At 36.9% G+C, this 15,862-nt stretch overlaps 1 protein-coding gene and 1 pseudogene across 2 annotated transcripts in view; one reads left to right on the top strand and one right to left on the bottom strand.

Annotated features, from left to right (window-relative positions):
• Positions 1 to 6,520: 6,520 nt before the first annotated feature.
• LOC137765920 (protein Cripto-like) lies at positions 6,521 to 7,063 on the top strand (annotated as a pseudogene).
• A 5,110-nt stretch (positions 7,064 to 12,173) lies between these two features.
• The window catches only part of LOC137765744 (cell surface glycoprotein CD200 receptor 1-like), a 32,075-nt gene continuing 28,386 nt past the window's right edge, over positions 12,174 to 15,862 (bottom strand). For both annotated transcript variants that reach the window (XM_068545531.1, XM_068545532.1), the window contains 3 exons: positions 13,868 to 13,973; positions 13,101 to 13,146; positions 12,174 to 12,431 (listed from right to left, as the gene is read on the bottom strand). In XM_068545531.1, the coding sequence (XP_068401632.1) occupies positions 12,291 to 12,431; positions 13,101 to 13,146; positions 13,868 to 13,973 (293 nt within the window). In that variant the 3' untranslated portion in view covers positions 12,174 to 12,290. The remainder of the gene's footprint in view (positions 12,432 to 13,100; positions 13,147 to 13,867; positions 13,974 to 15,862) is intronic.

Below are 15,862 nucleotides of genomic sequence, written 5' to 3'. Positions count from 1 at the left end.
CAATTCAATCTCTATTAAATTACCAATAGCATTTTTCACAAAATTAGAACAAAAAATTTTATAATTTGTATGGAAACACAAAAGACCCCAAATAGCCAAAGCAAACTTGAGAAAGAAAAAATGAGCTGAAAGAATCGGGCTCCGTGACTTCAGACTATACTACAAAGCTACAGTAATCAAAACAGTATGGTACTGGCACAATAACAGATCAATGCAGCAGTATAGAAAGTCCAGAGATAAACCCACACACCTATGGTCACCTAATCTATGACAAAGGAGGGAAGAATATATAATGGAGAAAAGACACCCTCTTTGATAAGTGGTGCTGGGAAAACTGTACCGCTACATGTAAAAGAATGAAATTAAAACATTCTCTAACACCAAACACAAAAATAAACTCAGAATGGATTAAAGACCTAAATGGGGGCTTCCCTGGTGGCACAGTGGTTGAGAATCTGCCTGCCAATGCAGGGGACACGGGTTCAAGCCCTGGTCCGGGAAGATCCCACATGCCGCGGAGCAACTAAGCCCGTGAGCCACAACTACTGAGCCTGCGTGCCACAACTACTGAAGCCGGTGCGCCTAGAATCCATGCTCCACAACAAGAGAAGCCACCGCAGTGAGAAGCCCGCGCACTGAAATGAAGAGTAGACCCCACTCACTGCAACTAAAGAAAGCCCGCACATAGCAATGAAGACCCAACACAGCCAAAAAAAAAAAAAGTAATTTTAAATAAATAAATAAATAAAAGGAAGCAACACCTAAATATTGGTATATAAGAAAATTTGAATTTGTATATGCTGAAAAAATTCATTTAAAAAAAAAGGGGTAGGGGAAGGGATAAATTGGGAGATTGGGATTGACATATACACACTACTATATATAAAATACATAACTAACAATAACCTGTATAGCGCAGGGAACTCTACTCAGTACTCTGTAATGACCTATATGGGAACAAAGTCTAAAAAAGAGTGGATATATGTATATGTATAATTGATTCACTTTTCTGTACACCTGAAACTAATACAACATTGTAAATCGACTATACTCCAATAAAAATTAACTGAAAGTAAAATAAAATGCCCTCTTTTTACTTTGTCAGCCTAATTAACTTTTTAAACTCTTATCTATCCTCCAGGCCTCATTCAAATTTTATCCCTTGTATAAAGTACTCTCTAAATTCTCCCCACTCCCATTTACCATTTAAGGGTCACTGTTTCTTCTATAATTCTGTAATTTTTTACAGCAACCAACAGGAGAATTGGCAACACAATAACTAGAAATAATAGGATAGTACCAAAACCACCATAAAATAACATAAGGTTAACAAGGTTAAAAAGGGAAAAGAGGAAACAGAAAATAAAATGAAAGAACTGAACTTTTAAAATGAAAAATACAATTATTGGCATTAAATCTCAGTGGGTGGATTAAAAAGCAGATTAGACACAATTGAAAAGAAAAATTCTAAAGTGGTAACATAACCTGATAATTAAAATGCATTGTCAGAATGCACTAAGAATTGATAAACAGATAAAAAATTAAAGTGGAAAATTGTTCTGAGAAAATCAACCTCAGTCCAGTAATAAGACATAAGGCCAAGTAAAACATGAAAGAGGGAATAAAGTAAATGGAAGACAGAATGAAAAAATTCAATGTAAGTCAATTAGAATTTCCTGAGGAGATAACCGAGTACATAAATAGGTGATGACTTGTTTGGTAAGAAGTTTTGATAATCAGATCAGTTGCTGCAAGCCTACTCACCTATGGTTAGACTCTTATTCCCATACAACTGTAAAACAAAGCAGGTCACATAAGATACATTGTTGCCTACCCAGTGGCATGTGCTCTGGACAGTCACTCCTGTTAATCTGAGATTCATACTCAGTGATGCAATCTCCTTCTGGGGCTCAGAAAATCTGTGCTGCTGGCTTCCCTGCAAGTGCTTTGCACACTGAAGTTTTATTCTTCCCCAGAAGAAGGGTCACCTCTGGAGATGCTGTAGGTGAGGACAGAAAAAAATTGTTCAAGTTTAATATTAAAAAAGCAACAAAGTTTTATCCATGAATATTTATTAAGGATCTACTTATAGTGCATGTTGGTTAAGGGCATGGGCTCTGGAGTTAGATTATCTGGGTCCAAATTCTGCCACAACTGTTTCCTAACTGTGTAACCTTGAACAAGTTTCTGTGCTTACCAAATAAAAGAATGATACTAATTTGTAATGTATTAATTATGTAACAGTAGGAAACAAAAATTCTGCCAATTACTCATGACATATTCTCTACTGTAAGATGCATCTTGTGCTGGTATATCCTCCATATTCTCCTCCAGATCAGTCTCCAATCTCTTCTGCCATTCTCTGGGTCCTAAGAGGCTGACTTATTGGAGGAATTGGCAGTAAATGTAGGTCAGAGGTGGGAGGAAAGTGAGGTCAGGGTATTATATCTTTCCTGTGGTGGTGTCAGGGTTTGCCTATATACCACTACAACAGCCATAGTCCTCTAGGCAGCCCTCTCAAAACCACTGCTTTCTTCAGGTTCCTTCATCGTGTAACTTCAGGCCAAGGAGCAGAATGTCTTCCAGAGGGTGCAAGCCACCAGGTCCTTCATTATCTCTTATTGGTTAGGGAAACCACATCTTTTTAAAGCATGCATACTTTTATAAAACTCTCCTCAAGTTACTCAAAGTGTGCTGTTTGTTTACTGCTGCTGCTCTGACTGATACACATCCCACTTTGGAGATATTAAAATGTGAAAAAAATATTGCAGCTAAGATATAGTGAAACATATCACTTAGCTTCTCTGTGCCTCAGTTTCATTTCTCTTAAATAGGAATAATATTCCTCTTAGAATTATTATGACTAAATGCACTAATGCATGTAGAGTACTTAGAAGAGCATGTAGCATGTAATAAGTTCTCAATAAATATCATCATTAGTATATTTAAAACATTGTGATAGGTGCCATGAATTATACAAAGATGGGTAAAAGACAAAGCATCCTGGTCATCTTAGTAAGTGACAGCTTTAAGTCAGTTATTTTGACCTAAAGCCCAGTATTCTTCTATCAAAACTTCCTTGATAATCCAAAATAACTGGAAAGAAGATCACTCTACCTTAGTGCAAAAGCACTTTTAAAACACTTTTTAGAATAAATGGTGTTATTAGTTTTAATTATGTACAGTAACACAATGTAATAATTAAAATGCATTGTCAGAATGCACTAAGAATTGATAAAAAGATAAGAAATTAAAATTATCTTGAATGTAAAAATGGTAGTTATTTATAAATAAATAGATTCTTCAAAAGATTAGATAGAAAAGAGATTAGAAAACTAATCTTCATTGAGCATCCACTATGTGAGAGGCACTTCAAGACTGAGTACTTACAAACTGTCTAACAGGGAGAAACGGCTGTCCCGGTTGTACAGATGAGGAATCTACCTCTGAAGGGCAGAGCAGAGACTCAAACCCAAAGCTTCCACAGACAGCAGGGGGGAGCACAGGGAACAACCATGACTTTTCTATATCACACTGCCTCTGGAATGCTTCAAAAAATAAAAATCCCCTAACATGGCTTAAATAACACATACCCACTTATAAGGAGATGTACGTTTATGTGTGAGTTTGTTCTTAGACTCCTTTTTGGGGTTTCTGTTTGTTTCTTTGTTTTTGCAAATGGCACAAAGATGCAGTCTAAGAATTATCACAGGTGTCTTTTTTCAAAAAACATGACTTCTTTAACGCCTTGCTACTGATTATGATCTACAGACCAACAGCAGCAGTCTCACCTGGAAGCTTGTTAGAAATGCAGAACATTAGGCACCCAGACAAGGACTGTTATAAAATTGCTAGCCAAGGAAACTAGAAAGAGAAGAATAAAACTGAGCATTTTCAAAGACAGAAAAATTCTAGTGGAAAACAATCTAAAGTATCTTTCTCATCATGGTTTCCTCTACTTCACTCCAATACCTTTCACCCTTCCCCCCACCACTCCCAACAGACTTACCAGCTGTGAAAGGGAGAAAAATTGTGAAAAGTATCCCAAAAGCTGAAGACATATTCTGAAGGGGGTCCCCGCCTTCTTTTTTTTTTTTTCCTATCCCTACCTCTCTGTTTTCCTTCCACCATACCATTACCTAGCTGTGGTCTTTTTCTTCTCCTGATCGCTCCCATAAGCACTGATGAGAAATCCCCTACTGTCTTACTCCACTGTCTTTCTGGCTCGTGAGCAATTTAAGAAGAAGCATTTCCTGTTTGGAGAGTTGAGGTGATAATGACTGAACTTCCTGGTTTGTGCTTTTATACATTTATTTCTCTCCAGCGAAGCATATATATTTGACCCACTATTCAGATCCAATGGTAATCACTTGAGTTATATCCCAGATAATGTTAAAATGATTCTTGGGGCTTCCCTGGTGTCACAGTGGTTAAGAATCTGCCTGCCAGTGCAGGAGACACGGGTTCGAGCCCTGGTCCAGGAAGTTCCCACATGCCGTGGAGCAACTAAGCCCATGCACCACAACTACTGAGCCCGTGAGCCACAACTACTGAGCCCGTGTGCCACAACTACGGAAGCCTGCGTGCCTAGAGCCCGTGCTCCCAACAAGAGAAGCCACCACAATGAGAAGCCTGTGCACCGCAACAAAGAGTAGCTGCAACCAGAGAAAAGCCCGCGTGCAGCAATGAAGACCCAACACAGCCAAAAATAAAATAAAATAGATAAATTTATTTTAAAAAATGATTCTTATGAAGTATGTATCAGTATATTCTTTTTTTTTTAATTAATTAATTAATTTATTTATTTATTTATTTTTGGCTGCGTTGGGTCTTCGCTGCTGTGCACGGGCTTTCGCTAGTTGCGGCGAGTGGGGGCTACTCTTACTTGCAGTGCGCGGGCTTCTCATTACAGTGGCTTCTCTTGTTGCAGAGCACAGGGTCTAGGTGCACAGGCTTCAGTAGTTGTGGCTCGCGGGCTCTAGAGCACAGGCTCAGTAGTTGTGGCGCACGGGCTTCGTTGCTCCGTGGCATGTGGGATCTTCCCGGACCAGTGCTCGAACCCATGTCCCCTGTATTGCAGGCGGATTCTTAACCACTGCACCATCAGGGAAGTCCCAGTATATTCATTTTTATAAATAAAGAAGTAGAGAAGTTAAGTAACTTATCCTAACTTGATTAATGACAGAGCTATATAACCCGGATAGAAACCGTGATCTTTTCATGGATAGTTTTCCTTCCCTTGCATTGTATTGTGTGTGTGTGAGTGTGTGCATGTGTCTGTGTGTGTCTATATATATTTGGTAATTTGTTGTGTCGTTTATGAGAGACGACAAACATGATCTCTTCCTCTAGAAGTATGCACTTTAATACAAAAAACACTGAGGCAGAGAGTATTTAAAAGTAAAACACTCCAAAAAACCATAATACAAATAGTTCTCCACTCATATGACCCCCTTCCAAGTAAAAAGCTTGGGCTGGGGCTAGAGGTCAGTCTGCATTCAGGAATTAAAGCCCAGCTGGGGAAATTTTACTTTGATCCATCCAAGAAATCCTATGCACAAGCCCTGGACTTCTGTCTTCCACAGGTGAGGAGGGGACCAGGTACCATGATAATGCTGCATCTGGCATTTCTGAGGCACCTCCAACCTGGCTCCAGCGCAGCTGCCCCCTTGCTGTTTCTGAACATGGCCCTAGTGGAATGTCATCCCTGCCACAAACTAACAGAGGACACCACTGCCCACTGCACAAGCTCAGACCTTTTGTGGGAGAGGCCAGGTCCTCCTTGCCTCCACCCGACCTGCCTAAACATTCACCCTTACGCTTTCACACCCTGCTGATGATGTTACCCTCTTCTACTTCATAATTTCCACTTTATTTCTTTTTTCTTCTTTATTCTGTTTGTTTCTGGCTAAGGCATTTTAGGATATGCTGTCTTCTGCCACAAAATAGAGGGTGGCGGGGTAGGGGAATCAATCTACAGATTCAATGCAATGTTAACCTGGGTTTTCTATGTGGAAGGAGACAGTGAAGACTGAGGGGCTGGACTGGTAGGCAGAAGTTTCTGCTTATAAATTCTCCTCACATCTTCTTGAACAGATGATAATCCTTCCCTTTGGGTTTGTTCTATTAACAAATGGTTAACATAGGTTTCAGTTTGATTATCCAAAGGAACGATTAATGAAAACTTCTTGTGAAAAACATCAGGATCAGCTTCTTGTCACCAGATAGATAATTCCTCTACATATTTGAAGATGAAAGTTGGGATTCTTTTAATTGGTGAACTTTATTACTGTCAATATCTTGGTTACTGTCAATATAGTATAATTTAGCAGAATGTTATCATTGGGGTAAACTGAGAATGGTGCACAGGGATCTCTTGTGTTATTTCTTACACTTACATGTGAATCTATAATTATTTAATTATTTCCATTAAAAAAAATTGAAAGTCAGGTGTGGCTGAGGGAGGAGAATCTCCCTGAAGGTTGTAGTCAAAGCGTTTATTAAGACTGACCTGTGAGACATGGACTGAAGGAAGATGGCACGCTTCTCTTCCAGTGTGATTTTGATCATGGCCTTTTCCAGAGCATTTGAACTAGTTGCTGGATTGGGCCACCGTGAACTTGCCCATCCATCACGGGGAGACCTGGCCTTCAGAGATGACGGCCTTCAGTCCTGGGAGGAGCCTGCAATTCATCATCAGCCTTCCCAGTTTGTACCATCCATGGGAATCCAGGACAGTAAGGAGCTAAACAGAACCTGCTGTCTGTGTGGGGAGACCTGCATCCCGGGGTCCTTTTTGCCTGCCCTCCCTCTTTCTATGGACGGAACTGTGAGCATGACTTGCACAAAGAGAACTGTGGACCTGTGCCCCGTCACACCTGGTTGCCCAGGAAGTGTTCCATGTGTAAGTGCTGGCATGGCCAGCTTTGCTGCCTTCCTCAGTCATTCCTATCTGGTTGTGATGGATGACCACCTCACAGCTTCTGGGACTCCAGAATTAACACTGTCTGCATGTGCTCTTATGCTACCTGGCATCTGCCTTGCTGTACAAAGTTATAATTAACCCATATTTGCATGAAACATTTGTCATGCAAATTTCATGACCTGTAAAAGCTGTCCTTCCAACGTCCCACCTGAGAGATGATGATTTGTTAGTTGCATTGAAATAGTGAATAGATTTCCCTAACACAGTGAAATAGTGAATAGATGGTCCCTAACATTTCCTTACAGTACCAACTACTTTCCTCTGCCCTGGCCTCTCCAAAAAACTACTTAAAAAAAAAAGTAACCCATATCTTGTGCCCAAGTCCTATGTTTCTTGATACATGTAACTCTAGCAAGGGCTTATTAATAGTTTCCTTTAAACAATTGAATTCTATCTTCAGATTATTAAAGGTTACTCCCAGTGTGGAACTGAGTATAAAGCACTGAATAGAGTTGATCAAAATCAATTAAGATAATATCTTGAAAAGGAAAGGAAAGGAAGTATCTGTAAAGGGAGCAAAGGAGAAGAGAGGGGCAGATATCAGAGGTGAGAGACAGGGTGCTGGAGAAACTGAAGTGTGCATGTGTCCCTAGGAGACTAGACATTAAAGTGGGAACAAATGAGAAAGAGTTGAGAAAATAAAATGGATTACTTGGTTGATCGGATGGGTATAGAGAAGCAAGTTAAAAAGCTAAGTTGAAGGACAAGTTTCTATCATCTATAGGAAGCTGTATAAGACAAGGGCACCTGTTTTCTCAAGGATTTGAAAAGAGAATAAAGTCTCCTTGAAAAAAAATTCTATGTAAATTCCCCCAATGTATTAAGAGTGCTTAATACATTATGATTTCTCCATACTATGCAATTATTTTAACGGTGGTAAAAGATAAAATGTTCACAATATATTTAATTATAAACGAGGTGATAAAACTATACATTGTAAAGCCCATTTTAAAAATATGTATCTGGTGTGTATCTGGTGTGCCTAGTAAAAGTGGGAAGTACGCTGAAAAAAAATTGAAACTGGGGTCTATATCTTGAATCTAGATGTTAGTAAATTTAGGATAATAGAAAGGAAGTTGGTTGCAAACTTACAGACCTTACTGGCCTAATTTCAGAAGCTGCAACACATGGATGGAATAAAATAATTTGAGGTATTATTATATACATGATCCATCCATAAGGGATACCTCTAATTAATTAGGATATTCTGTAGTTCATCACTACACCTAAGTTTTAGGGGAATTCACACCCTTTCAAAATTGTTCTTTAGTATCTCTGACAGAGATTTAATATAGTATTTGGGAGTTGGTGGTTGTCATTTCTAACATCAGTCATAGGAAGTTTTTTAAAAACAAACCCATCACCTCACATGGTACCTTTCTTTGTATACTTGAAATTAGCAAGTTTATAGTATACAATATAGTATCATTAACTATAGTCACCACGCTGTACATTAGATTCCCAGAACTTATTCATCTTATAATTGAAAGTGTGTACCCTTTGACCAGCATTTCTCCATTTCCCCAACATCCCAACCCCTGATAATCACCATTCTACTCTGTTTCTATGATTTTGACTTTTTTTCCCTTAGATTCCACATATAAGTGATACCATGCAACATTCGTCTTTCTCTCTCCGGCCTACTTCACTTAGCATAATACCTTCCAGCTTCATCCACATTGTCACAGATGATAGGATTTCCTTTCTTTTTAAAGGCTGAATAATAATCCATTACATGTATATACCACGTTTTCTTGATCCATTCATCCGCCAACACACTCTTAGGTTATTTCCATACCTTGGCTATTATGAATAATGCTTCAGTGAAAATGAAAGTACAGATATCTCTTCAAGATAATAGTTTCATTTCCTTTGGATATATACTTAGAAGTAGGATTAGTGAATCATGTGGTAGTTCTAGTTTTAATTTCTTGAGGAATCTCCATACTGTTTTACATAGTGGTTTACCAGTTTACATTCCCACCAGCAGTGCACAAGGGTTCCCTTTTCTTCACATCCTTGCCAGCATTTGTTACCTCTTTTCTTGTTGATGATAGCCATCCTAAAAGGTACAAGGTGATAGCTCATCATGACTTTGATTCGCATCTCCTTGATGACTAGTGATGTTGAGCACCTTTTCGTGTACTTGTTGGCCATTTATATGTCTTCTTTGGAAAAATGTCTACTCATGTCCTTTGTCCAGTTTTAAATTAGAGTATTTGGTTTTGTTTTGTTTTGTTTTATTTTTGCTATTGGGTTGTATGAGTTCCTTATATATTTTGGATATTGACCTCCTATAGATATATGGTTTGCAAATATTTTGTTCCATTTTATAGGTTGCCTTTTCATTTTTTAGTGAGGCATAATTAACTCATATAACATTATATTAGTTTCAGGTGTACAACATAATGATTTGTTACTTGAATATATTATAAAATGATTATCACAATAAGTCCAGGTAACACATGTCACCACACAGTTACAATTTTTTTCCTTATGATGAGAACTTTTAAGATTTACTCTATTGGCATCTTTCAAATGTGCAACACAGGGTATCATTAACTATAGTCACCATGCTGTACATTATATCCCCATGACTTATTTATTTTATAACTGGAAGTTTGTACCTTTTGAATCCCATCACCCATTTCACCCATCCCCTACCCCCCATCTCTGGCAACCACCAATCTATCCTCTGTATCTGTGAACTTGTTTGGGGGTTTTTTGTTTGTTTTCTTTGTTTTGTTTTGTTTTAGATTCTACATAAGTGAGTTCATATGGTATTTATCTTTCTTTGTCTGACTTATTCCACTCAGCATAATGCCCTCAAAGTCCACCCATGTTGTCACAAATAGCAAGATTTCATTCTTTTTTTATGGCTGAATTATAGTCCATTGTAGGTATTTACCACATTTTCTTTATCCATGCATCCACCAATGGACACTCAGATTGTTTCCATGTCTTGGCTATTGTAAATAATCAATCCAGCAAAGCAGAGTAAAAGAAAAAATAAAACAGAGCTGGGGGAGGAAACATAGTAAATGAGACATGTAAAGTAAGATTGTAGAAATATGGCCAAATATGTAAGTAATCACAACAGATGCGAATGGTTTAAATTCTCTTATTAAAAGTTTAAATTCGCCCTCACACTGGTCAGAATGTCCGTCATCAAAAAATCTACAAACAATAAATGCTGGAGAGGGTGTGGAGAAAAGGGAACCCTCCTACACTGTTGGTGAGAATGTAAATTGGTACAGCCTCTATGGAGAACAGTATGGAGGTTCCTTAAAAAACTAAAAATGGAATTACCATATGACCCAGCAATCCCACTCCTAGGCATATACCCTGAGAAAACCATAATTCAAAAAGATACATGCGCCACAATGTTCATTGCAGCACCATTTACAATAGCCAGGACATGGAAGCAACCTAAATGCCCATCAACAGAGGAACGGATAAAGAAGATGTGGTACATATATACACAAAATATCATGTGTCAGGTGTCATCATTAGTTTTACATCCAAAATAGACTAAAAGTCCTTTTAAGGATAAAGCCTAGAGGAACCAAAATGTCTTCAGGGAGACAAACATATTAACAAAACAAAATAGCTGTCTTAAACGTTTCAAATGGCACAATTAAAGAATGAAATGGATTTTGTTTTAATTTCTACCATGTTGAAAATTTTTAATTTTCAGTATCATTTTTTCCTGTTATGGAGTAAATAGACATATTTTTCAAAATTAAAACATATATTTAATAATATTAAAAATGATTAATAAACACATTCCCAATATATTGTTCCATAGAAAAATGTAGAAAAGGGTCATGTCATCCCATGGCTATTCCCTTAGCACATATCATATTTTATAAATATCCCAAGTCCTCCATAATGCATATTTAGCTGGTTATAAAAATTTGTTATTTGATAAATGCATCACAATAAAGTGCACATCATAAAAATACACATTTCCAATTTATCACATCTGCAAAACTATTAGGGATTAGATAGCAATACCTCTATAGAGATATAAGTTCAGAAGAAGCTAATGTCCTCACATGTCTGTCCTCCCTCTCTCCCTCCCTCCATCCCTCTCTCCCTCTCCCTCTCTCCCTCTATCTCTCACACACACACACACACACACACAAGCATGAAAGAAAAATATAAATTCAGTTTTATTAAATAGTGAAATTCTTATTATAATCTTATATCATATTAGCTAACAGTAGGTGGCATTTTACGGATATTAAAATAACAGAAAAGGCACATTCAAACAGGGTTGGAGGGGATGTAAATTGACACAGTTTGACGTATTAGTCAATAAAAGAAATGCACAAACCCTTTGACCTGGCAATTTCACTCAAGGAAATTATCTTACAGATATATTCAAACACATACAAAGAGATATAGTCACAAGAAACATTCTATGTAGTATTGTTTATAATAGCAAAACAAACAAAACAATCTAAATGTCACTCAAGGAAATTATCTTACAAATATATTCAAACACAAAGAGATATAGTCACAAGAAACATTCTATGTAGTATTGTTTATAATAGCAAAACAAACAAAACAATCTAAATGTCACTCAAGGAAATTATCTTACAAATATATTCAAACACAAAGAGATATAGTCACAAGAAACATTCTATGTAGTATTGTTTATAATAGCAAAACAAACAAAACTTAATCTAAATGTCCACCACTAGAGTTGTGGTTAATTAAATTAAATTCCATTACATACAATGGAATTTTTTGTAACCATTAGGAAGAATGAGGTAGTTCTGCTTGTGTTGATATAAAAGATCTTCAGGATATATTATATTATTAGCTTTCTGTAAGTACAGAACAAAACTACGGTATGTTCCCATTTGTGTCTTGACAAGGATATGTGTATGTATATGTAAATGGACATATAAGTGTACACATATACCATGCACATATAGATATGACATATGCACATAGAAATTTTCTAGAAGATTACATAAAAACTGTTGGTTAATTGTTCCTTCTGTGGAGTTACTTGAGGTAACTCAGTTTTCATCACCTACTGTATTGAACAATTTGAATATCTTATCATGAGCATGAGCTTTCTTTGTAATAATATCAGTTCTTCAAAGAACTACCTAGTAACAGCTAAAATTCTAAAATTTCAAATGTATAAGGATATGAATGCAAATCCTCTAGAATGTCTCTGTCTTCTAAGAATCTTTGAAAAGCTAATTTCAAACTAGTTCTTCCATTCCAGAACTCCAAGAAAATCAAAACAGTATCTGTACTGTATCTTGATTCATTTGTCCTGGTGCTACACTTCAGGAACATATACAGTATGGAGACTCATCCCATCAACTTCACTTTGTAACACCTTAGACATCTTCACCCTGTTTGTAGTATCATAAAGTGGATTGTTCTTCTCTGTGTAGCTGGCATAAGGCTGCATTTCATCCTAAGAAATAACCCAAAGTTAAAATCAATTCAAAAAAGCCAGAAATCAGTAACCACCTATGTTTTTCTAACAAGGGCCCACAGCTTTAGTGTCTACCAATAGTAGTCTCTGGGCTTACATGAACATAAGAGCAAGACTTTTCTAATATTTTATCAAAAAATTATTGATTATTTAAGTCTCAGTGTGACATGATAACAGTTGTCTGAAAGTAGGAGTGGAGAAGAATGGAGTGATATGAGAAGTATTTCAGAGGAGAGTGTCAAAGACTTAGTAAGCTATTGGCTATAAGAGATTATAGAGCTGGATAGGTTTTAAGCTTGGATAAGAGAGAAATGATGATGTTATTGAAAAAAGGAAGTCAAGAATTAGAGATGGTTTAATGGGAGAGGAAATACCAATTCAACTTCTCCAAAGATTACAGCCCAAATGAGGCAAACATTATGTCTTTTGTAGGATGCAGTTCTTGAAATAAAAATATGGATTTGGAGTGTATATAAATAGTACTTGGTGGATAATTAACAAAATAAGTACACCTGACAGCACTGTAAAGTTAGAATTTTTGCTTTTCAACTAAAATACTAATAATGATGCAAATTACAAATTATGTGACTAGATTTTCAGACTACATAGCTTAAAAGTTTGTAAATATTCTTTTTAATCTTATCTTACCTCCTCAACAACTGAAGTATGTTCTGTTTCTTTCAATTTACGTTTTCTGCAAAAATAAAAATTAGCTGGAGTGAATGTCAGAACATTATTATTCAGATTGAAAATGGAAAAACAAAACAGTATGCTATTGACAATTGTGGTTCATTTTGATAGAAACTTTAATAAATCAGAAATGCACTACCAGAAATGAGTGAAGAATGCTGCTTGTAAGTTAATTCATCCAAATAAGATAATTCTGGATTTTGGAAAGGGAAGTGAAATTATGCAAAGAAGCTTGATATAATAGAATATATGTGACACCTCATATTTGGTGTATGAAATGAATTATTATAATTCTTTTCTCAAATAGAAAATAGCATGCACTGTCTCTCCCAAGATCCTGCCCTAAGTGGGCTATGCTTGCATGTCTAATTCACTATGCTTGCATGTCTAAGTAACCTAGAAAAATCTCCCTGGTCATTAGCGTAGTCCAAGTCCGTTATCTTCAGGACACACTTATTGATTATGAGAGAACTGAGGTTAACATCTTTTTTTTTAATTTTTATTTTATGTTGGACTATAGTTGGTTTACAATGTTGTGTTAGTTTCAGGTGTACAGCAAAGTGATTCAGTTATACATGTACATATATCGATTCTTTTTTACATTCTTTTCCCATTTAGGTTATTACAGAATATTGAGCAGAGTTCCTTTTTTACCCAGTCAATTCCATTTTTCTGACTCTTTTCTAATCCAATAACGCTGGAGAAGAGAAAGCATCAGTCAGTACCTGCAGCCGCTGATTTTCAAAAGCCAAATGGATCCAACGATGACCAAGATAATAAAAATAGGGGGGACGATACGTAAAATTCTTAAGGGTGCTGATGTTTTGGCATCTGTAAACGTAGACACAAAAATATATGATTTACTATTATTCAGCAGTAGAAAGAAATGAGCTATCAAGCCATGAAATCACTGAGGAAAATTAAAAGCATATTACTAAGTGAAAGGAACCAATTTGAAAAGGCTAAATACTGTATGATTCCAACCATATGACATTCTGGAAAAGACAAAACTATGGAGTAAAAAGATCAGGGGTTGTTAGAAGCTAAGGTGGAAGGAGAGATAAATAGGTGGAACATAGAGGACTTTTATGGCAGTGAAACTACACTATATGATACTATAACGGTGAATACATGGCATTTATACATTTGCCAAAACTCATAGAATATGCACCTAGAATGAACCCTAATGTAAACTATGGACTTTGAGTGATAATGATGTGTTAAGGTAGGGTCATTCATTATAACAAAGGTACAACCGCGGTGCGGGAGATTTAGATAGACAGGGAGACCATGCATGTGTAGGGTCAAGGGTTATATGGGAACTCTGTACTATCCACTCAATACTGCCATCATCATAAAACTGCTCTAAAAAATAAACTCTGTTTAAAAATTATATATATAGCATGGTTCAAGAATGTCTCACAGTACATGACATTCATTTCTGTGATTTTATTTGAAAAATTTTGATCCATTTATAGTTCAAATAATTGTTATAATTAAATTGCTTTATCATTTCAGACTCTTAAGTTTTCAACAAGACATCATCTTGTATCACTATTTTGTTGCTTTAAGGATTCATGTGGCGAATTCCTGTAAGAGAGATGTGAAATTCAGACCTCTCTGTTATAGTAATAGAGTGTTTCTCATCTCCAATATTCAGAAATAAATAGAGTTGTAAGGAAGGTATTTGGAAAAATAACCCTAATTCTGAAGTCACCTTTCTTCCAGGGCATTGAAACTGAAATGAATGCATGGCAGCAACTTTAAACTATTCACTGACTGCTGGCAGCAATACAAAGCTCAATCTGATAGGAGGACAAGTCAACCAAGGAATTGCCAGCTCTGAGAGGTTTTGAGACTGTGCTCCTGGTGTTTCATGAACGCGGCTGGGGCAGCAGAGAGAGGTGAGTGGAGGCCTCATCCAGTCCCTCCACCTTCCTTCAATACTTTGTTTTTAAACATTGGATTTTTATTTGAAAAAGAGTTTGGTTTTGCATTTAAAAATGACAACATTGTTTTGAAACCCTCTCTTTCAAACTAATGGGCTCTTTTATTGGAAGTGCACTAGCACAGGTGAAGGTCCACCCTGCAAGGAAGACATATCTGCACTGGGTAGGAGTGGACTAGAGAGTCCCTCCAGTTCTGAGATTCTATAAATATGACATCATATTGTAATACTGGGTGGCCGGACTTCATACATAACCAGTGGCAATTACTCTTCTCAGTAAATACTGCTAAACTATTAATATGTATATAAAACTTTAAGAATAGATATTAGAAAATTGTGGTTTAAACCCACGCGTTCTCCTCTTCTCCTTTCTTAACACTTACTAAAATATCAGCAGAGAATTTTTTAAAGTATAGACTTGAAAGGACAAAGAGAACATGGATGAAGACAAGAGCAGATGAAAGATTGCAACTTGTTTTTAGGGTGAAAAATGAACAGAAGAATGGCCAATAATTCAGAGTGAAATAAGTATAAACCTTAGTGAACTCCAGGAAGGCTAGGAAAGACCAAAAATAGGGAAGGGGGAATGTAGGGAGTGAACTGTGGAGCTAAAGTTGGAAACTTCCTTGAAGGTCTGTGTTAAGAACAGATGGGCTGCCAAGTCTCCTCCCACCCCATGCAACCAGGTCATCACACCTTCCCCGACCAGCAGAAAACAGGAAGTGTGGCCCAAAGAAGATGAACTGGAGAAACTCCAGAGTGTCAAGGATCC

Source organism: Eschrichtius robustus, chromosome 6, assembly GCF_028021215.1.
Source record: "Eschrichtius robustus isolate mEscRob2 chromosome 6, mEscRob2.pri, whole genome shotgun sequence".
Taxonomy (NCBI): Eukaryota; Metazoa; Chordata; class Mammalia; order Artiodactyla; family Eschrichtiidae; genus Eschrichtius; species Eschrichtius robustus.
The sequence above is the reverse complement of the archived record's forward strand: the minus strand, read 5'-3'. Positions and strand labels throughout refer to the sequence as shown.